Source organism: Phyllopteryx taeniolatus, chromosome 5 (assembly GCF_024500385.1).
Source record: "Phyllopteryx taeniolatus isolate TA_2022b chromosome 5, UOR_Ptae_1.2, whole genome shotgun sequence".
In the NCBI taxonomy this organism is placed as follows: Eukaryota; Metazoa; Chordata; class Actinopteri; order Syngnathiformes; family Syngnathidae; genus Phyllopteryx; species Phyllopteryx taeniolatus.
Genome location: NC_084506.1, coordinates 15,361,650 through 15,383,802, shown reverse-complemented (window position 1 = coordinate 15,383,802; position 22,153 = coordinate 15,361,650). Strand labels below are relative to the sequence as shown.

The window sequence follows — 22,153 nt, the reverse complement described above, 5'->3', positions numbered from 1 at the left end:
CAATTGTTTTCAATGGGACCTTTCTTTTTTTCTTTTTTTTTCTCAGTAAAGAACAAAAATTTTGGTTTTTGTGTAGCTTTGCCATTTTCGGCTAATTTAACGAATATATATATATATATATATATATATATTCACTGGCAAATCTGATCTGTCATCATTCAACACAGCCAAAACGTAATGAGACATAAAAAATACATATATTAATCATAATGAATACAATATTAACAATGTACAATAATAACACGGAAGAATAAAATATAATCAATTTTCCCTTCAGAGTTAAGATTGTATTTAATCTTAAAGAAAGCGCCATAGTGGTGAGCGTTTATGGTTGGTAATCCTCGTTGGCCTCCTTCAGTCGCCGAGTGGAGGTCAGCAGAGGGATGTTCCGCTTTAAATAAGGAGGCAGCACTGGCCCATTAAACTCTGATAGTAATGATATTAATTTGGCAGGAACGTGTCATTTTCACAGGAGAGCAACTAGCTGAAGAACTGTCATTACACGCACGCACGTGTGTGTGGGAGTGCGTGCATTCGCGCACACACTCACAGCGTGTCACAGCAGAGTGGCTAGCAGTAACATTATGAGAGAGTGTGGGAGATGTGCTAATGGGACAGATTAGTGTGCCCTTGGTCATCGCGGCCACCGTGTAGTGACTGCAGCTGTGACTTATTTCCAGCGTTGGGGCGTAACTCATTACATGTAACGAGATTACGTCATTTCACTACAAAAAAATTTCTATAATTGTAATCCATTACATTACTGGGAGAAAATATAAAATTCAATTACAGTTGATTTTTGAAAGTTCTATGATCACAATTTTAGTTACTTTTGAAAAATAGCGATGAAAGCCGTTATTTTTTTTCATATCACTTCCTCCTTCTAAAGCCGACGCTTGTGATTGGCTCTCTCTGGCCCTGTGCCATTCTGCCTTAGTCTCAAAAAGGACATAATTTTCCAAATATGACCTCGAAGTGACACCTTGTGGTGCAATTTATTAGTTTGTCTGAGATTCTGAAAAGGTTTCGGTGGTTGACATCCAAAGGTCTTGTTGATGCATTCATTCAAAATTATGAAAAGTCATCAACATATAATCAAATGTAATTAGTTATGTTACTTTGAGAAAGTAATTGAAATAGTTACACTATTATTACATTAGTCACTGAAGGTGTAGTGGTACACTCGCCTGACTTTGGTGCAGGCAGCGTGGGTTCCGTTCCCACGGTGTGAATGTGAGTGCGAATGGTTGTCCGTGTCTATATGAGCCCTGCGACTGTGCCCCGCGACCCTAACCAGGATAAGCGGTGTTAAAAATGGATGGATGGATAGTATTACATTTTCATCAGGGTAACTTGAAATTGTAACCAACTACATTTCCAAAGTCATCTTCCCAACACTGCTTATATCCAATGTGGAACCTTTACAACAACTGTTGGAAAAGGATGGCCTGCGGGCTACACGCGGCCTGCTCTGTTCCTTAATCTGGGCCCATGGAGCATTTACATGATCAAGAGTCCTGCAATATTTGTTGCATTAGTCACCTTTCACCAAGATGTACGAGCTGTTGCTTGACCAATTTTTTTTGTCTTGAGATACAAGCAAAGATTTGAGCTACAAGTGCGCTTCAGACCCCCACTGCTTTATGGCAGCAGTAAATTTCACAACATCCTTTCCTTTCAGTGGAATCAGTGGATACTTAGTGGCAGTAATGTGCCATTAAACCAGCCTGATAACTGCCGTTAGATCCAACAGAAGAACATCCAGGAAGGACAAGACATTAAGAACAGTCATGTCATTTGTTTTCATTTCATTCGACATTTCATTTGTGCTCACATTTCCTGTCCATTGTACTTCCACAAGTCCAAATTTTGAGTTGTATACCTTCAGTGCAGTACCACATTGTGCCACAACATGCCAGGCAGCACTGAGCTGTACTGGCAGAGATTCAGCGTGATTAACAGCAGAAAGAAGAGGCAGAAAAGAGCCCCTACAGTTTTTAGCCATTTCCCCCACAGAACAGAGAAAATAAATGCCTCTGAGAATTGTTGTATGCTCTGTTTGTATGTGTTGCTGCTCTGTGTGTGTTAAGTAGCAGTTGTTTGAAGGTTTATAATTAGCGTAGCATCTATGCTAACTTCCGTTAGCTTGTCTGAGGTGCACCCCAGTCAGCAAAAGCCAGCTGCGATGGACTCCAAGCTCAACCACGACCCAAATGAAAACTTAAATTGTTCTACTTTGGAGTTTAGACTTTTGTGGTCGTCTTAATTACACATAAATTCAAACAAACCATTAAAACTGTTGTGTAGATATAAATTGACTGTGCATGTGTGTGTGTGTGTGTGCGTGTATTCCAAAGTGCGACTGTGTGACCCCGTCTCGCCTCCTGACCGGAAGAATGCGCTCCCGCATAAATTAGCGGTGATGCGCCACGATGTAATTATGCCGCTGTCAGAAAGGCCTCACAGCTCAAATTCATTTTAATAAAGTCGGTCTCCAAGGTTACCGACCACATGGGGGCAGGACGAGGAGGAGGGTGGGGAGGGGGTCACCTTTGGTGTCAGCCCCTATGGATCCCACCCGTACGAAAAAACAAAAACAGCGGCACAAACACGTCACAATAGCAAAAGCTCCATGTTACGTACTCAGGTAAAACATTTAACTCTTACTGTAAGTAGTATGTTCCAGGTCAATTTTGACCCGGGCCAAGAATATTCTTATAATAATTGTCGATATCAAATTATGAAGGACAGATCAAAAGGTATTAATAGCTTGTCTGACACTAATAAAAGAATGATTTACCCTAATCAATGTTTTGTACCAGTTTCTCAAAATGTGGTACAAATACCGCTAGAGGTACAAAAGCTCCCTCTAGTGGTACAAGAAAGAATCACTGAATTAAATGTTCAAACTGTGCATAATGCTACAGTGAATTAAACACTTTTTTTTTTTTTTTTTTTTAATCCAGTACCTATGTTAAGTACAGTTCAGTTGTGTCTATCTTTTAAGTACAATACAGTTGCATTTAATCTTTGAAAACTGTTTGTTTTCAAACATTTAGGTAGAATCTTATTTAACTCATGGTTTAATTATTATTTGAGTAAAATTTTTCTCAATATTACATATACTTTAGGTATAAAGTCACTCAATTTTGATGAACACTTGAACATACCTGTTACGCTACTATATTTTAATGTTGGTCATGATGGTGGCACTTGAAGAGTAAGAGACATTTTTTTTAGGTCGTAATTACGATAAAGGGTTTGAGAACCACGTTTTTTTAAATACCATTTGTTTTTTGACATCTACTCATATTAGTTTTAGTATTTACTGTAGTATGTATGTTAATTTTAATGTTTTACTTTTTCACTTTCAAGATTCCCCCATAAACCAACAGGTGGATGCTTCTGCAGGAACCTGAGCAAGTGTGGCGGAATTTTTTAATTTTGGTTCTATTTTGGATCACTTTAGAAACAGTCTTCAAATTCGAAAGTGAAAGCATCACATTGAGGGTACCTTCACTGCTGTCAAATGTCAAAACGGGTCAAAATCGACCCGAATAGTAAATAAGGGTTCATTACATAAAAAAAAAAAAAAGGAGTATAAATGATACCCAAAGAGTGTACAAGGCTAGCACGCTGGGTGTTAAGGACAGGCCGAGGTGGTGGTCTCTCTTGGGCAGATGGTGATCTGTATTCTCATTTGTCCCGCAACAGTGTGTGTTTGTGTGCGCGTGTACTTAATATTCACTTCCAGGGCAGAGCTGCCGCAACGTAACATCCTCGCCATGAGCACACATCGCTGAGATGTGAGCATGCGGCTCACGAGGACACGCACTGGACGCCGGTGGTGCGTGGTCAGCCGCAGAAAGGCTTTCTCTACTTACATCTGCAATCTCAATTCTAATATTCGGTGCCATGTCAATCTCATCTGCCCGGGGCCAATGTAATTTAAACTGTATCAGCAATTGTACTGTTTCTTTAACCAATCAGATTTCAAATTCATCCTCACAGGGCCACCGAGCTGGCCCTCGATGACGTCGGCATTTCCCCGTTCTCTGATTGGTTGGTCAGGGCGACATTTGTTACAGACAATTTCGACGAGCTAAACACGTCCGTAGCGATCTGCACACATTAATATATTTAATAAACAGCAACTGGTGACTGTCTGATTTATTTTATTTACATTTATTGGGGGGGAAATTTGAAAAGTTGGAGGTTCATCTTTTTAGAATCATTACATTTGGACTCCAGAACATTCATTAAAAAGGGAAAAGAAAAGTTTTTCTGAAAACCACCCAAAATAAGTCACTACGCCACAAATATTTGTACATTTCATTCAAAATCCAAAACAAAATAGAAAATGCTTTTTAAGAAAACCTTCAGAACAAGTTAATATTTTACTCTTCTGGTACATTTCACAAAAAAATCAAACAAAAATAGGATCTTTGTTAGGAGGGTTAGAATGCGGGTCCCAGATTTTTAGAGCAGTCACTAAATGGGGGTAAAAAATAGGGACGCTTGAAAGTAAGAATTTTTTTTTTTTTTTTTGCTAGTTTTTGTACAAAATTTCAAAAATCCCCCAAAATATTCTAGCTTTTTTTTTTTTTTTTTTTTTCACTTTTACTATTTTGAGTGTATTATGTTAGGCACATGATTTCACTGTGTAGTGACTGATGGAGTGTTTGGGCTCTAAAAAATATATATAATCAGTAGTTTATTTCACATCATGTCATTGTTTTATATCCAGATATGAGGTAATATTAGGATTTAATTACATGTGTCATTTGTACAAAATCTTCACTCTCGATGTGCGTGCATGTGTGTGCCGCACGAGCCGGGGTGACTTTGAGGGCCCGCGCAATAGTTGGAACAGCACGCTTTGTTAGCCGCAGGTAATTTATGGTCGGAGCGGCCTGATAGTTTGATACGATCGACTGCCCCCAGCGTCTTTACCATCTGCCAAAAAAAAAAAAAAAAAAAAAAAGACACCCGGGAACGCTTCACCCGATGAAGACCTCGATTTCGCAATTCCAAATAACGAGAGTGACATCAAATTTACTAACGTGCATGGAGAGGCGGTGGAAGTGCAGCGCGTTTAAGTTCAAGCCGTCATCTCAATCGCTCTCTCTCGACAATTCCCTCAGTCGGTCCATTCATCTGAAAGAACATTTAGTTAATTGAATGATTAATAAATTCAGCTGGGTCACACTATTTCACCGCGCCGCTGGCGTCGGATAGAAACGTCTGTCAAATGGTAGACGTCGTATATCAATGGAATGTTGGGATGTGAAAAGCAACAGTAAGAAATAATCAGGGTGGGGGAGGGGGGGGGGCATATTTGCGCCAGACAGTTGATGACCAACTTGACCAAACGTCATTCGTATGAACACATTCACTGCCCGCATTTTTCAAAGCAGAGTTCTTTTTGCCAGCCGTTTTCGAGCATTTTGACTGATATTTCAAGACCAACAGAATATTGAGTTCTGCCACAATATAAGCACTGAACCTATCAAAAGAAAGAAAGGGTTTCTACTTTCACCAGAATATAGGTTTGTTCCTAGCTTTTTCTGTTCTTCAGTAATCAGCAGTAGAACATGGGTTGGTTTGAACAAAACACAGGTTCCTGACCAAGAAGTGGAGAAAACAAGCTTTTTTCTAAAAAGAAATCAGGCAGAACAGTGACATTTTTCATTATTATTTTTTTTTTGCTTTTGTGAAACCTGAAACTATAATACAACAAAAACAAGACTGAGAAATTGCTTTTGATGGCAAAAATTATTTATATAACCGACTGGTTTTCTGACCTCCCTAACACAATACAACTGCATGTTCTAGAGTGGTCTTTTATTTTGGGCAGCCTAAGGCACACCTGTGCAATAATCATGCTTTCTAATCAGCATCTCGATATGCCACACCTGTGAGGTGGCTGGAGTATCTCGGCAAAGGAGAAGTGCTCACTGACACAGAAATTGTGAACAATATTTGAGAGAAATGGGCCTTTTGTGGACATAGATCAAGTCCGAGATCTTTGAGTTTAGCTCATGAAAAAAATAAAATAACAAAAGTGTTGTGTTTATATTTTTGTTTGGCGTATATGGGAGTGATTAAGTATACAACTGCAATAGTATATGTATCTTAAAAATACTTTTGAATTCGCAATGACTATAATGTAAAAACCCATCGAAACGATCGGCGACGTTGAACCACAATACAACGGGGGAACATTGCAGTGTTTTTTCCCGCTTAAAAGTCCTTCAAAGGGCAGCGCCGTAACATCGGCGCTTGAAGACAGCCACCTCGCTACACCTCTCCTCCCTTAATAAAGACGAGCATTGACAGAACAAGTTGCTCTACATAAACCTTTCCTTCCGCCCCCACTTCCCAAATCCAGTTAGACGAGAACATTCGTGCCTTTCACCCGTCCCTCCCGCCCTCCGTCTGTCGCGTCTCCTCCCCCGACTTCAGCGGCTAATCGGGAGCGTCAGGCCGAGCGGGTCCCCGACGCCTGTCCGCCTTTCATCTGGCACCTTCAAACGGCATGAACGCTCTTTCATAACGCCGACTGAGTGACGGCTTTGGGCTGGAGTTTGGAGGTGGAGGCCCAGGCGAGATTGGGTCAAGCGCTTGGTCCTGTTTCAACATGAAAGTAACGAGTTACAAATACTTAGTGACTGTACTTTGGTGCAGTTTTCTGATAACTGTACTTGAATATTTATTTATGAGAACTTTTTACTTTTCTGCCCTTCGTTTGAATACACTTATCTGTACTTTGGCTTGTTAATTTTTCAACCTCTGCGGATGACGACATGGAAAAAAAAAAAAAGAAACGCGTAAATAGAGAAGTAATGTCAACCGCAGTTGAGATCTAGATTGATTGACATTTTGGGGATGGAAAAGGCTGAAAAAATAGTGACAGCAGCGACATGGAGGAATGAGAAGCAAGGAGTATTCATGACGAAGTTCATGAAACGGGTATTGTATATACAGTAATTGACAGTAATGATTCATTTTTACTTCTTACTTTATTACAGTCTGTACTTTAAAAAAAAAAGTTTACTTAAGGAGTTGAATCAGTTCTTCTACTTTTAACAGTATTTTTGTCCCCCCATAAGTACCTGTACTTCTGCTTGAGTACAGCGTGTGCGTACTTTTGCCCCAACTGCAAACGGAGGATAGATAGAGTAAGTAATAACATATTTACAACTTGATAGAGTACTACTTACAAATAAATCTGCTGAAATATTTTTCTTTCTCTTTGGATTATTTTACATTATGTTTTTATATGACACAACATAATGTATATATTATGCTTATTATTTCCAAAATTCCCTAACCCTTAAGTTCCCATGGAAATGTAACGAAAATGTTCAACCCCTTTGCAGCCCTCGTCCCTTTAAAGGAGAGGCAAACCAAAAGGTGAGTTATGTTTGAAACCACAACCAACTTGTTTTTTTTCCGACTCCACTCCAATTTCAGACTGGCGTTAACACAAAAATAGCGCACAAACACACACATGTACACACTAGGCGGCCTTTTGGATAGATGGCACCTGCATACAAGAGGAGGGGGGCACACAAATAGGATTGGTGTGTGCGTGTGTGTGTGTGGCGGTTGCGTCCATAAATAGGATTGTGTAGGAAGCAGGGAGACCTAAATAGGATTGTAATGCAGCAGTGAGGATGGAGAAATAGGATATGAGGGTAAGAGCTGTGTTCTCACTAGTTCCACTCCCCCCGCGATACACAGATTCGTTAGGACTAGCCTGCGGCATGAAGGTGTGTGCGTGTGCTCGTGTGTTTGTGTGTGTGCACGTGTGCATTAGGTCCATTAATGTGGAGGCTAATCTTAAGGCGCCAGTGTCCCCAGGGGGAGGGTGACCCCCCCCCCCCCCACCCCAGCCAGCCAGGTTCAGCCACGTTTGTCCTCCCTGCCGCTCGCCCATGTTCGGCGCTGACATCTCGCACCATTTTTCCATATTTCTCCTCAACTCGCCTGTCATTCTGTTTCCTCCGCCAAGCAAGTAATTTTTTTTCAAAATGATTGTTTGTTTTTCTATGATAGTCACTTAGTTTTCTTCATACATTGTTTATGTAACAATGTTCAGGCTGGTGCCCCTGCTGTGGAGAATGTATTGGCTCACACAAATCAAACAACACACGGAACCAACTCTGCTTGAGCACAGCGCTTCCAACCATGCTTCGGTCCAGTCCTGGTATTAGGTCCCGCTAATCAGATAATCCAGATTTAAGATCCCAACTGATCTTGAGCACACGACGGATCTATATCAGTCTAAATTGTGTGCCGTGCCCGAGCAGAGCGCTTCCAACCATAAAGCGGTCATGTTACGGTTGTAGCTCACAAAAATCAAACAACTCGATCTTCGGGATCAGAAATCGGTCCGACGTCAGCAAAAAAATGAGTATCGGATCGGACTGGTTCTAAAATTTCAGATTTTACCAGTCTTATACAAGCAGTCCATTCCGTGCTTCGCTCCAGCACTTCGATATCGCACGCCCGAACGGAATGATGACGGTACGTTTGAAAATTCATTTCAAGCGCGCTTTCTACACTCCGGAACATCCGGAAACTCAGAGCGTTGTCGGTGCCGTTCAGTTATTTAGCGCGCCACACTTTGGTAGTGCCGGAGTGCAAACGCTGCATAACCACATACAAACAGGCAATATAACAACACTCTTTGGCATATATTCTTCAAACTCTGTGAAATACACGTGACAATAACAATATTCGATCGTGACTTCTACTTTCTTTGTTGCTGCAATTGTGTATCTCATTGCGTGTATCACACTGCCTCTCAGAGGCCAAGATGTGCACAGCAGGAACAGCGATTGTCAATAAAACTAAACCCCAGTTGCATCAAGAAGTTCAAAAGTGTATTGCCACACATATGGAGAAAGCAAATACCCCACCATATACTGACGGTAAAAAAATAAATACAATACAAAAAATGGAACTTTGCTATTTTACACTATTTACAGTATATATTGTATTTATTATTTATTGAGATAATTTGTTCAAGGTTTTCTAATTTATTTTTTCATTTAATCTATTTTTCAGGATTTCCTAACATGATTTTTATTTATTTTATTAAATTATAGTATATTCTTATTATTTTTAAAGTTACTTTATGAAACCCAATTTGTAAATAATAAAGGGGGTCAGTTTTTCCTCATACCTACTGTTGCTGATTACTGTTCCCCATTTCAGTAATATCACACATCATCAAGCCTTTTTCTAACATTTCATACTACAAAATAAGTAAAGTATGTATGATTATTGCTGATATCGGATCGGATCGATATCGGTATTGGCCAAAATTCAAGGTTGCAATATCGGTATCGGATCGGAAGTGAAAAACTAGATCGGGACATCCCTAAACTCAAGAGGCCAACTACACTTGAGCATGGTACATACTGTATGTACAGTATCTATTTACAAGGCATACCATGCACAAGCACATTACTTCCAACCATGCAGGGTTCATGTTACGATATTAGCTCCCACAAATCAAAGAACACGTGGCAACGGTACCGAGTGTGTATGCACCCCCGATGACTCAACAGACCAACTGCAACCAAATATTTTGGAAAATCTTGCCCCAAGGTCCAAATTTGCTTGAGTATGTTTTGAGATTGCTTAGTGTGAATGCACCCAGTTGAGACAACTAGAAACACACTCATTTAATATTAAAACATATTTGTGAAATCTGGCCGCTGGATCCAAAATATGCCCCTGATCTGCACAGACGCAAAGCTGTAAAAGACGGGTGCCTATAAAAGGGCCTTTTGAATGCCGTCGCCTCGGTCTACATAATCTGCATGCAGAGCGCCTCTGGAGCAACAAAGCAACAACAACGCCGCCTTGTCATTGTTATCACTTTAAATGTGTTGAACATTTTCTAATAGGGGCGCCCTGAGTTATGGCGCCTTGATTTGTCTTCATAATTTACAAGATCTCTTGTGTGATTCATTGATCAATTACTCAGAGAGCTACCACTGTCCAAACATTTATTCCACTCTTTAAGCATGCCGATCGGATATAAATCCATCACGGGATCCTTGGAGTGCGCTTTGTGTTAGCGTGCGATATGTTTTAATTCGGCATAAGCAGACAGCGCTGACGCCCGGGCAGGTTAGTCCTATCGGCGCATGTTTATCTTAATTCCCTTTAGTCTCTTTAAGTCCGCCATCCATTACCTGTCTGAGGAGGCGGAAGTGTGCGCCGAGGATGGTGGTGATGGGGGGTGTGCACGACACGCAAACACGCACGCATCGCTTAAAATGTGAGGATATGAGCGCGTGTATGTATGCGTTGCTCAGTGACCGTGAAAAAGTGCCGGTTTGCGTCGGCCTGTGCGCTTTATGAACACGATGATGCTTTGGTGGCGTTCTGCCGTGGTGACCTTGGCGCTTCGTAAACAGGCTAACAGAGGCGTGGCGTGCTAACATCTCACACATCATATCACAAGGTAAGCTACGCATACGTGCTCAAGGTTTTTCCTGGTTCAAATTGACACAGAGGTGGTGGCGTACCATTCTGAACATGTACATTTCTTATTTTTGTTTTACTTCACTTTCACTGAAATTAATCTTTTTCATGGAGAGGGCCACGGCTTAGAAATGATTTTAAACGTCCTTTGATGGTTGTAGTCTCGACTACTTCTGCTACAGAAGGAAGTACTTCGCTCGCACTGCTTTGCCAAGTCGACTACGCGCACACCTCGCTGTTGTTTTTTTAAGATTTCGAGCATTAAGTCGATGGAAATTATTCGCTTCTTATTCTCAGCACTCACTTTCTTAGGGACACATGGTAAAAAAATGAAATCTGTCAAAATACCTACACAGAAAAGGGGAAATGTGAGCACAAAACACAATAGATACTAGATACTTTCACTGTACGGTAACCACGTAAACTGATGGTGGGATAGCTGTTGTGAAGTTCGGTGTCACCATCGAGGGGCAGAATGCCTGAAGCTCACTTGTAAGTCCAATTTTTAATCGCAACATAACGCAAAGGCAAGGAAATCTGTTAGTTGCAGCTCTTTTCCTTTTCTTCGACGGTTTTAGGAGTGACTTCCAACTTTTTCTAATACAGCACCTTATTGTATAATTCTGCAATAATAATTTTCAAAAATGATACCCGACTCCAACAACCCGGTCAGACAAAGGTTTTCATGTCCAAAGTTCAAGAGCCGGAGACGGTTGGAAATTAGGTGGCCACCACCAGATCGCATACAGGTATGTGAGAAAAGGTCTCAAAAAGAAATTGTTGAAGAAGCTGGATGCTCACAGAGCGCTGTATGAAAGTACATTAATAGAGTGTTAAGAGGAAGGGGAAATGTGGCTGGAAAAGGTGCACAAGTGACAGGGATGAGGACAGCCTTGAGAGGACTGTCGAGCAACAGCGATTCCGAAATCTGGGGGCGCTTCATAAGGAGCGGATCGAGGCTGCTGTCCATCAAGTACCAGCACATACAGACGTCTGCATGACAAGGGCTACGGCTGTAGAATTCTACGTGTCAAGCCACTCCTGCACCAGAAACAATGTCAGAAGCGTCTGTGCTGGGCTAAGGAGAAAAAGTACTGGTCTGCTGCCCAGTGGTCCCGAGTCCTCTTTTCAGATTACGGTCAATTTTGCATTTCATTTGGAAATCAAGGTGCCAGAGTCTGGAGGAAAAATGGAGAAGCACAAAAGTTCAGTGTGAAGTTTCCACAGTCAGCAATGCTTTGGGGAGCCATGTCGTTTGCTGGTGTGGGTCTGTGGTCTTTTATCAAGTCCAAAGTCGACGCAGCTGTCTACCAGGAAATTTTAGAGCACTTCATTCTTCCCGCTGCCGATGAGCTTTTCGGAGACAATGATTATATTTTCCAGCAGGATTTGCCATCTGCCCACAAAGCCAAAACTACCAATACCTGGTTTAATAGCCATGAAGTAACAGTACTTGATTGGCCAGCAAACTCGCCTGACTTGAACCCTATTGAAAATTGTTTGGGTATTGTCAAGAGGAAGATGAGGGAACAGAAACCCCGAAATGCAGACAATCAGGGCTCGGTTGTTCAAAATGTTGTTATTTTTTAACTACTGGTTAAGTAGACTTAACCGACTGTTAACTTTAACGGCACCGTTATCTTGTCCAAAACTCGGTTAACTTAAACCAGCTGTTAACGTGACGTTAAAGTTAACACACCTAAGGACCTCCGCTAACATTTTAACAGTGTGGTTAACCCTCAAGATGGCGTTCACAGCTAACGATTCGCTTCAAACTTGCAGATTTGATTCAATTTGATACAATATAGGTTAAAATAGATAAAACAAGTCAAAAGAATTAGCTCATGGATTTATTAAGAATAGTTGATTATGTCCCACAATGACGTCAGCTTTTCAGTAAGAGATATTAACAGAATGATATTACATCCATGTGAAGCACCCGCAAAATATCTGTTGTAAAGTTTTTACTGATTTTCTCTGTTCATTGGATCATTGAATACCATTTAACGTTCGTTCAAAGAGGCATTGCAATGATGATGCATTTTATATAAATATAGGTAAAAGTCATTAGTGTTTATATTGATTATTATATTTCAAAATATTAATAGATTTTTTTAAAACAATAGAAAGTACAAGTAAACCTAAACTGGCATTCAGTGTTATAATGATAAAAGAGATGAATTTATTTATTTATTTATTTTTTTTTTCAAACCATCCTTATAAAAATTAAACATGGGGTATGATAACTATTGCTTGATATGGAGCATAAAATCAATGAATCGTCTATAAGATGTCTCGTAATTGTAGGTGATGCCCCTTCTCTGTATTCAATCTTCAAGTACAAAACAGAGAGCTGTACGTGTTTGGAACATTAATCCATCCCACCATTCTCTGAGCCGCTTATCCTCACAAGGGTCGCGGGAGTGCTGGAGCCTATCCCAGCTATCATCGGGCAGGAGGCGGGGTACACCCTGAACCGGTTGCCAGCCAATCGCATGGCACATATAAACAAACAACCATTCGCACTCACATTCACACCTACGGGCAATTTAGAGTCTTCAATTAACCTACCATGTATGTTTTTTTGGGATATGGGAGGAAACCGGAGTGCCCAGAGAAAACCCACCCAGGCACGGGGAGAACATGCAAACTCCACACAGGCGGAGCCGGGGATTGAACCCCGGTCCTCAGAACTGTGAGGCAGACGCTCTAACCAGTCGTCTACCGTGCCGCCTGGAACATTAATATTACAGATAAATTCAGTGAATGTCATTTCAATATGATACCTATTATCACGAAAGACACGCCATAATTGTTCCTGTAGACTATGTTATAGTGTACAAAACAATAATAAGTTTATGGTTGTTTAATCTTACAGGAAAGTTCACCAACATTTGTGCGAAATGGCCCGGGTCTGCAAATGGCAGTTTTTTTTACTAAACAGAAAGTCAACAAAATGAGGAATTGTGGGATATATTGGCGCTGACCAGTGACGTCAACGGTTAACTTCGACGGTGCCTTTAACTAATGACGTTTTGAACAACGTATGTTTAACGGTCGGTTAGCTAACGACGGGTTAAGAATTTAACCGGTGGTTAGAGGTTAACCAGTGGTTAAAATAACTGAGTTTTGAACAACCGGGCCCTGAAGGCCAACATCAAAGCGACTAACACCTGAACTGTGCCAAAGGCTGAACACCTCCACGCCACGCCGCCTTGATGCTGGAATTCATGCAAAAGAAGGCCCAACAAAATACTGAGGGCATATTACTTTAATACTTTTCAGGAGGCCAACATTTCTGTGTTTAAGATCCTTTTTTGTTGGTCACATGAAATATTCTAATTTTATGAAATACTGGATTTGTTCATTTGTTTGTTTTTCTGCCATAATCAAAATTGAAACAAAAAGTCTTGAATATTTCACTTTGTGTGTGGTGAACTAATATAACATACAAGTTTCACTTTTTGAAACAAATTATTGAAAGAAATGGACTTTCCCTCGATATTAATTTTTTTTTGCCACATACCTGTATGTAGGAAAAAGGATGAGGTCATGAGCACGTGATATGCAAGCACTGTATTACCCCCCTTGTGTGGAGAATGACAGGCTCTTTCGGGGCGGGAGGGTGTTTGACCCTCCTCCCCGCGCTGTTTATCTTTTGGGTCACGTCCCGCTATCTAACTTCTGACCGCTGACCTCGGACCCCGACCTGTCAGCCGGCAGAAAGCAGCGCTGAGCTGACAGCTCCCAAAGCCCACTGACCCTCAAAGCAAGAGAGCAGCAGCAGCAGAAGAAGAAGAAGAAGAAGAAGAGAGTGAGGATGTTGCTTGGGGCTGTCGACTTCAATTGGAATGGGAAAGATGTGTTTACCTGTACTACCCCAACCGATTAAGAAAAACAAACACTAAATGGCTCTCTGGAGAAAGAACACCTCCGCCAAGGTTGTCAAAAGCCATTTGTGTTCATTTGTCAGTCACTTCCTGGTTCACTTGCATGACCACAGGACTGCAACATCTTTGATAGACTCGACATGGACTCAGTGTGACATCCATCCTACTCAAAATAATCAGTAGTCAGGAAAATTGCAGTCTGTAAACATGCTTGGGCATGATGAGTGGAATACAGTCAGCGCTAAACAGGAGAGAGGGGAGACAACCATGCTTCAGTATAGTATGGGACTTCTACTTCTCACAAATAATTAGTTTTCCAAGAAATCCTACTACTTTTACTCAAGAACAGGCTCAAGACAACAATAATATTGATGGGAGCTAGAAGGGAGTTAGGGCCTCAATTTGGGGATAGCCACGTGCTCTCGGCTGCAAAAACACTTCAGACAGACGGCTCTTCGTTTCCAAGTTCATGCACCGCTGATGTAAGTACATAATGAAGTGTGACATATCAAGCCAAGGCGCTAATGGGCTGTGAAGTCATTACTGAACTCTACACTCTCAGTCATACACACACACACCCAAAAAAAAAAAAAAAACCCTTGTGAGTGCAACAAAGCTATTTAACTGCATTTTATACTGCTTTTTTTAATCCTTAATGCATATTCTCAATATTACCAGTGGTCATTCCCAGGGACTCTCACGTCTTACTGGAGGACACACACAGAGGAGATTCAAACATAAAGTTAAAAGTCAAGTGGAGGTCAGGCAGGGTCCGCTCATTTGACAGCCCTGACTGACCGTTAATGTCACAGCACTAACATAGAACAGAGAGTGCAGCTTTGCAAATTAACAAGGATGTTAGGACGACGGACGCTGAAGACGTCTTAAAAAATGCACACAAGTGTAAACCTGACATGGCTGATACGATCATGTCCGACACGTGTCACTTTTGTACGTGTCCATCCGCTACATACACACCGTGCAGTGCAAGGGTCGAGAAAGTAAGGCCCATGGCTATGTTCTATATTCCGGTCCACAGGACATTTCCGGCAAATTGGTTATTTAAAAAGCATTTTTTCATGTTCTATTTTTGTATTCATTTATCTCATTAAATAATTGGATAAATGATTTATTTAGCCGTACCCGCTATTGGAGCAGCCGTAATCTGGAGTTGGATGAACGATGGTTCACTTGCTTGAGACGCCAACATCTGCAATTTGGAGTAGCGGTTCATTTTCTTGCTGCCCTCAGTCTCCTCTCAGATTAAATGTATCTCCCAATTAACGTCGCTGGAACGACATGCCGAGAAGTAAATAGAGCTGTGTCACTGCCACCCACTGATGCGTTCAATGCAATGTGGTTTTGGCAGTATCTCGCTGTACCTTTGAGGCGCTAAAGCGAGCAGCCCAAACTGAGGTTCAAAGACAGGAGTAGAGCTTAGAAAGTGCAGTATTGGACAGCAGAAAAGCATAGAGACGGTCCAGCAAAACATTGTCTTGAGGGGTCCCATAGGGCTCCATTTTGTGTCCCATCCTGTTCTCACTGAATCTGCTTCCATGGGTTTACATTTTCCCAAGAACAGCTCTTCTTTCATTGTTTTGTGAACAAATCTACCTGATGTCAGGCATTTTTAGGAAATGTAAAACAAGGGGGGGCTTCATGCTGGAGCAGCGGTTAGCACGTATGACTCACAGTTCTGAGGTTCAAGATTTGAATCTCGCTTCCGCCCCCACTGTGTGGCATTTGTATTTTCTCCTCCTGCTTACTATGGATTTCTCCAGGTACTCCAGCTTTCTCTCACATTCTAAAAACATGCATGTTGGGTTCATTGAAGACTCTAGAGCACAGGTGTCAAACTCAAGGCCCGGGGGCCAAATCTGGCCCGCCAAGTCATTTCATGTGGCCCGCGAAAGCAAATCATCTGTGTCAACTTCCATGATTATTGCTCAAATTCCCATAAAATAATAACAATAAATAGTAGCGTTGAGACATTGAAAGCATTTTCTGTTTATGGTAACTTGAACAATAGTTGAACAAACTATTATCCTTAACTTCTGATTTCAAAAAGAGGTATCCATCAATTTGTATGTAATAATGAGGTGACTAAACATTTATATGGTTGCACAGTCAACGGCCCTCTGAGGGAAACCGTGACTACAATGTGGCCTGCGACAAAAATTAGTTTGACACACCTGCTCTAGAGAATGTGAGTGTGGATATTTGTTTGTCTATATGTGCCCTGCAAATGGCTGGCAACCAATCCCGGGTGTGCCCCACCTCTCGCCCAAAGTCAGCTGAGATAGAAAAAGGTCTGGTTTGTTATCAACCCCAAGCTCATCTAAGCTTAAATGTTATTTTTGGCATAATTTGTAGCTCCTCAGTGCAGTTGTTATGGCAGTACTTTGGATTCTTTTTTATTGCACTAAGTTCGGAATGTACCAGAACAGTATGGACTCTCATGATTGATAGAAAATGTACAAATGTGTATTTTTCACTTCAGAGGTATAAAAGATGACTTTTTTCTATGTTGACAAAAAACCCAAGTATCTCGCCAAGCACTGTGACCAAGTGAAGTGTAGATTACGATTCATTAATGTTAAATGATTAACCAACCCTAATGTGGACAAGCACTATGAAAAAAAGATGGCTGGAAACCAAGGCAAGCAGCTATAGTGAGAACAGGTTGGGACCTAAAAAGGAACCCTGTGGGCCGCCACATCCCAGTGGAGCTGTAACGGATTAATGATTGCCTCAATGAACAGGAAACCGTTGGTGACATATGTAGGCGTGTCGGCCTGAATTATGGGCCGCAGGCCATTTGCAGCCCACTGTCCATTCTTTAGCGGCCCAAGACATGTACCGTATTTTACGGACCATAAGCCGCTACTTTTTTCCCGCGCTCTGAACCCTGCGGCCTATGTAATGATGCGGCTAAAATAGGGATTTTTTTTCGCTAACGGCTATCAGGCGGTGCAATAGGTGCAAAAACAAGACAGGCCCAATGCATTTGAACAAAAACTTGTTCGAACGTAATGCTTAAAACATGACCGTCTCCCACAACGCACTACAGTTTGGGCATGCGCAGATCATCCATTATGGTGAAAACAACTGGCCACAAGAGAACGCACTTCATGTGTGTTTCGAGATGCACCGCTTCCGGACAAAAGCTTCCACCAATGGTGATTTTTAAACGGACGACTATTACAAAAGAAAAATTCCCAAAAAGCATAGTCGTTAAAGTTAACAAAAAAGGGTGGATGATAGAAAGCTTAATGACTGAATGGCTGTCGGAGTGTTACAGTAGGCGTCCGGGAGGATTTTTCACCGGAAAAAAACATTGCTTCTTTTGGACAGTATGAGGGCCCATATAACAGATTCTATGAAAACAGCCATCAGGAGATCAAAACTCAATTCCAGCTGTTATTCCTGGAGGTACAACAAAGTTTTTGCAGCCACTGGACATTAGTGTGAATCGTGCTTTTAAAGCGACACTCCGAGGTGAGTGGGAGGCTTGGATGACCAGCGGCGAGAAATCTTTCACAAAAACTGGCCGCATGCGAAGATCATCCTTTTCTGAGGTCTGCCAGTGGATCTTAAAAGCGTGGAGCAGTGTGAAAGAATCGACGATCACCAATGGATTTCGAAAGGCTGGACTGCTACGTGAGGAGAACAGCACAACTTCAGCAGTAACTTTGTCTCGAGATGAAAATGACATTGAGAGCGACAGAGAGACTGAAATGGTGTGTGACGAAAACGTTCTGAGGCTCTTCAACTCCGACACTGAAGATGACGACGTCAGTGGTTTCAGTGAACATTGAGGAGGATGAATAAAAACAATGACTTTTCTGTTATGTTTGAGCCGTTTTACTGCCGTGTTACAGGCACTGTTTGGAAACAAGGTATGTAAATAAATATTTACGAAATCTTTCTGTGTAAATATATAATTTCACAACGTATATATCCGCAGCGTATAGTCCGGTGCAGCCAATATATGAAAAAAACACTTTTTCTCTCTCCACAAAGTGGGCGCGGTTTATAATCCGATGTGCTCTATTGTCCGGAATACACAGTACTCAAAATAACAATTGACATGGCCCATAACTAAATTTTGGTGGGCATGTGAAAAGTGTCAGTGTTGAAAAAGTCCTTAAGTATTTGCAGAGAGCTGTTTTTCAAAACAACCAAAGTTGAAGAATTTCAAAGTAGCCCTTGCATGGTTCCATTTTTCTGTATGTGAAGGAAAATGTTTGGACACTCCTGATTTAAACCATTCCACATCTTATAATGAGCACATAAAGCTTTGGTTGGTGTATAAAACAGAAATAGGGATTAGAAGAAAGAAAAAGAGGGCAAACAAGAGACGCACTAAAAGCTTGTCAGTCCCTCTTAATTATTCTAATTGCTGAGCTCAAGCTTCCATGCCAAGGCTTGAGCATTCCCCTGGCAAAACAACACAAGCCCCCTTTACATACATACAAACACACACACACACACACACGTTTAACCACTGCATCGCCTTGAAACCTCTCATCCTTCCTCATTTGGTCCTCACACAAACTCCCCCATCTCCATCAGCATCCCTCCTCCTCCTCCTCCTCCTCCTCCTCCAATCACAGCAGACCATTCTGCCCGGTCTCACCACAGTCACTCCTCTCCTCCACCCCGTCGCTCCTTCCAACTGGATTAAAAGTACTTTTCATTACCCGTGTGGGAGATATGGCACTTAAAAATCACCCCATTATCATTTTTCACCTGGCAAACAGCGCATACTCTCTCCCAGAGACATAATTACCACACCCTGTCATAGCAGGGAGATGGAGGCTGCTGATTCCCAGCCTGGCCTGGTGTGTGTTTATAAGAAGCCCGCCTGCCTGCTTCCCTTATTGATATTAAAAACGCTGCATAAACGAGCATTTAAAATGGCTGTCAGAAGAGGGGCGAAAGAAGATCCACTCCAATCACAAAGTGCAGCACACATCACTGGATCCCTTCGCCGGCTTGGCAAATTCTAATGGCCCGGAATAACAGAATAGTGCTGGGCCATTCCACGCTTGCACCGTCCCAAGCTGTACCGGGGAAAGGTGCTGAGTGATGGAGCTTGCTTCAACCAGTCAACACTTAACACCTAATGAATTGTAAGTTATGTGAGGAATTGGATTCATGGCTGGATGTCTGCTGCTAATGGCTGAAGGTAACTCCGAAGTGACCCATTCACGGCAATCTTCACCGAGGCTTGATTGACACTGCTGTATAGGCCTAATTCCTGATTCCAATCTAGTCCTTTCATCCAAATTTTGTCCATTTAAACAGACTTTCAAGCGATCATATTGTGGGAATATTTTCTATATTACTGTAATAAACATAACAACCCAGTGGATTCGTGGTTTGCACGTCGGGATCCCACAGGGTTCAATTTTCGGTCCCATCCTGTTCTCACTATATCTGCTTGGAAAAATGCCTCTCCTTTCTCTGGTTTTCCTGACAAACCTATGTGCTGTCAGGCATTTTAGGGATGTACATGGAAGCTAAGGGTGGGCAGCATTTTTGTTTGCCCTTCCATCACACGTCCATCACTTCAGACTTCATTTTGTGCTTGCATTACTCTCCCAAATTTCCCATGGGGAAAACCATCAGAGCTCAATAAAGCGCCAAACCCTCTTTTAAATATGGCGGTCTCCATCACTTTTACACGAGTTGTCAATTGCTCCGCAATCTTATGCTATCACGTGCAACACGACCACCAACAACGTAACTGGGAACTTGGACCTGCAGTCTAAATCCAGCCCAAGTCAACAAAGCACTTAATTTATATTTCACACTGATTTGAGGATGTTTTTGAAATTATACTTTTGGAATAGCAGACATCCAAAAGACAGTTTAGTAAAACTAGACGTCTACTGTGAATTGTTGGGTTGACTTTCCATGCATGTTTTTCATCAAACAGCAACAAATTGCATGTTCACAATACTTCCCTGCACCCCAATAACAACATTCATCACTGTGACAACAGTGTGTGGCTGTCCCCCTCTTCCCATCGCGTAAAATCCCCCTGCAGGGACCTGCTGTTAGTCTGTCATGTCTCGGACTGGCTGTCTACAGTTATGTCTGCAGATAATGCAGCGACAAACGTGGGACCTGCATGATTAACTAGGTGGCCATTTGATCACATTTGACTAATTTCTGGCATAAATCTTCAGGCTGGCGGCCCCTTCTAGACACCCTTAGTCCTGACACTGAAACCCCTGAAACACAAGCACACATACATACAAATGCCATTTTTCTATAGCCACTAACTTCTCACTTGGTTTTGGGGCGGTTGGTTTTCTATACTGCAAAAAAACCATACTGCATTGAAAGCATCATTTGAGGACCTGCTGTATTTACTTTTTAATGGTAAGGAGTAGGGCTGGCTGCACATGGAAGGAACATTTCTGGTAACATTTTGGACAGTTTATGATAAATTTCCCAGGGAATCTGAGATGGGGAATTTCACAAATATTCCAAATTGCAAACTTTCGACTGTGTATCCTCAGACGTGACCATAACCAAACAAATTCACCTATGAGTGACCAGCACTGGTTCTCGTAGTCCATATGGTATCGGCTTAGCATGCTTGGAATCCCTCCTGCCCAGGAGCAAAAACATTCATCATTATACCTTTCATTACTAATAGGAAAGTGCCAATACCAAGTTGAGCCAGGTAGTTACGGTGCAGTGAAAAAAAAGTATTTACTAGCTCAATAGTTTACCGTAGGGTTTTCGGGAAATGGAAGTGGGCGATGTTTTATTTCTTGAAGTTGGTCACCAGGTTTGCACACAGCTTAGGCAGGATTTTGTCCCACTCCTCTTTACAGAAACTCTCTAAATCCTTCAAGTTTCTGACAGTGGGGATGTTCTTTGGGTCATACTGACATTACTCCATCCTCCAAACAAGGCAGGTTGATGCCAAATAGCTCAACTTTGGATTAATCTAACCATGGCACATTGTCCCAAGCTTTCGCTGAGCTTAGAGGTTCACTGGCAAACTTAAAGTGGACCTGTACATGTGTAATGGTTTTGTGGGCACTGAAAAATTTCAGTGTGTTACCAACTGTACTTTGAGGCTGCTCACATACTTTTCTCACAATCATCCCCCACTCCATGAGGCAAGATCTTCCCTGGAGCTCCAGACCGAGGGAAATTAATGGCCATTTTGTGTGTCTTCCACCTTTGAATAATAGTGCAAATAGTTGCCACCTTCTCACCCAGTTGTTGGCCTTTTGCTAGATATGCTCACTGAATAGTTTGCCGCACATTCCGTAGGCTTTCTGGGTAGTTTAAACGTGGCGACGCTTTGTGAGCGAGAAAAGGCAGGTGGACTAGATTACAATGCTAAGCAAACATGAGCTCCGAGGCCTAATTATGACACAGGGGAGGCGCCGGCCAAAGAGAGATTGACTACTTTGCAGTGCCGGCGCGGATGCTGAAGGCAGCAAGAAGCACCCGGGTCATTTGTAAACAGGTAACGAAGCAGGCCAGGTGTATGAGCATATGTAGCAATGAGGCGCGGGAAGTCAGAGGAGAGTGGGAAGAGAGTGGGAGGAGCGCAGGGAGGATCTAATTAGACTGTGCCCTGTGCCAAACTGCTAAAATGGCCAACTGGGCACAGAGATTTATGACGGGGTTAAATTAGCTTGTCGGCGAGGGCTGCTAGCACTACCTACACCTGCTCATTGTCACAACGATGATTACAACTGCTGAGGAGGACAGCGGTCCAC

The 22,153-nt window shown here is 42.0% G+C and overlaps 1 protein-coding gene across 2 annotated transcripts in view; it reads right to left on the bottom strand.

Annotated features, from left to right (window-relative positions):
• The window catches only part of wwox (WW domain containing oxidoreductase), a 216,334-nt gene that overhangs the window by 10,052 nt on the left and 184,129 nt on the right, over positions 1-22,153 (bottom strand). The window contains exon 9 of one of the 2 annotated variants that reach the window (XM_061772996.1): positions 5,064-5,157. The exons of the other annotated variant lie outside the window; for it this stretch is intronic. Within the exon in view, the coding sequence (XP_061628980.1) occupies positions 5,110-5,157 (48 nt within the window). The 3' untranslated portion in view covers positions 5,064-5,109. The remainder of the gene's footprint in view (positions 1-5,063; positions 5,158-22,153) is intronic. 2 annotated transcript variants of the gene reach the window in all.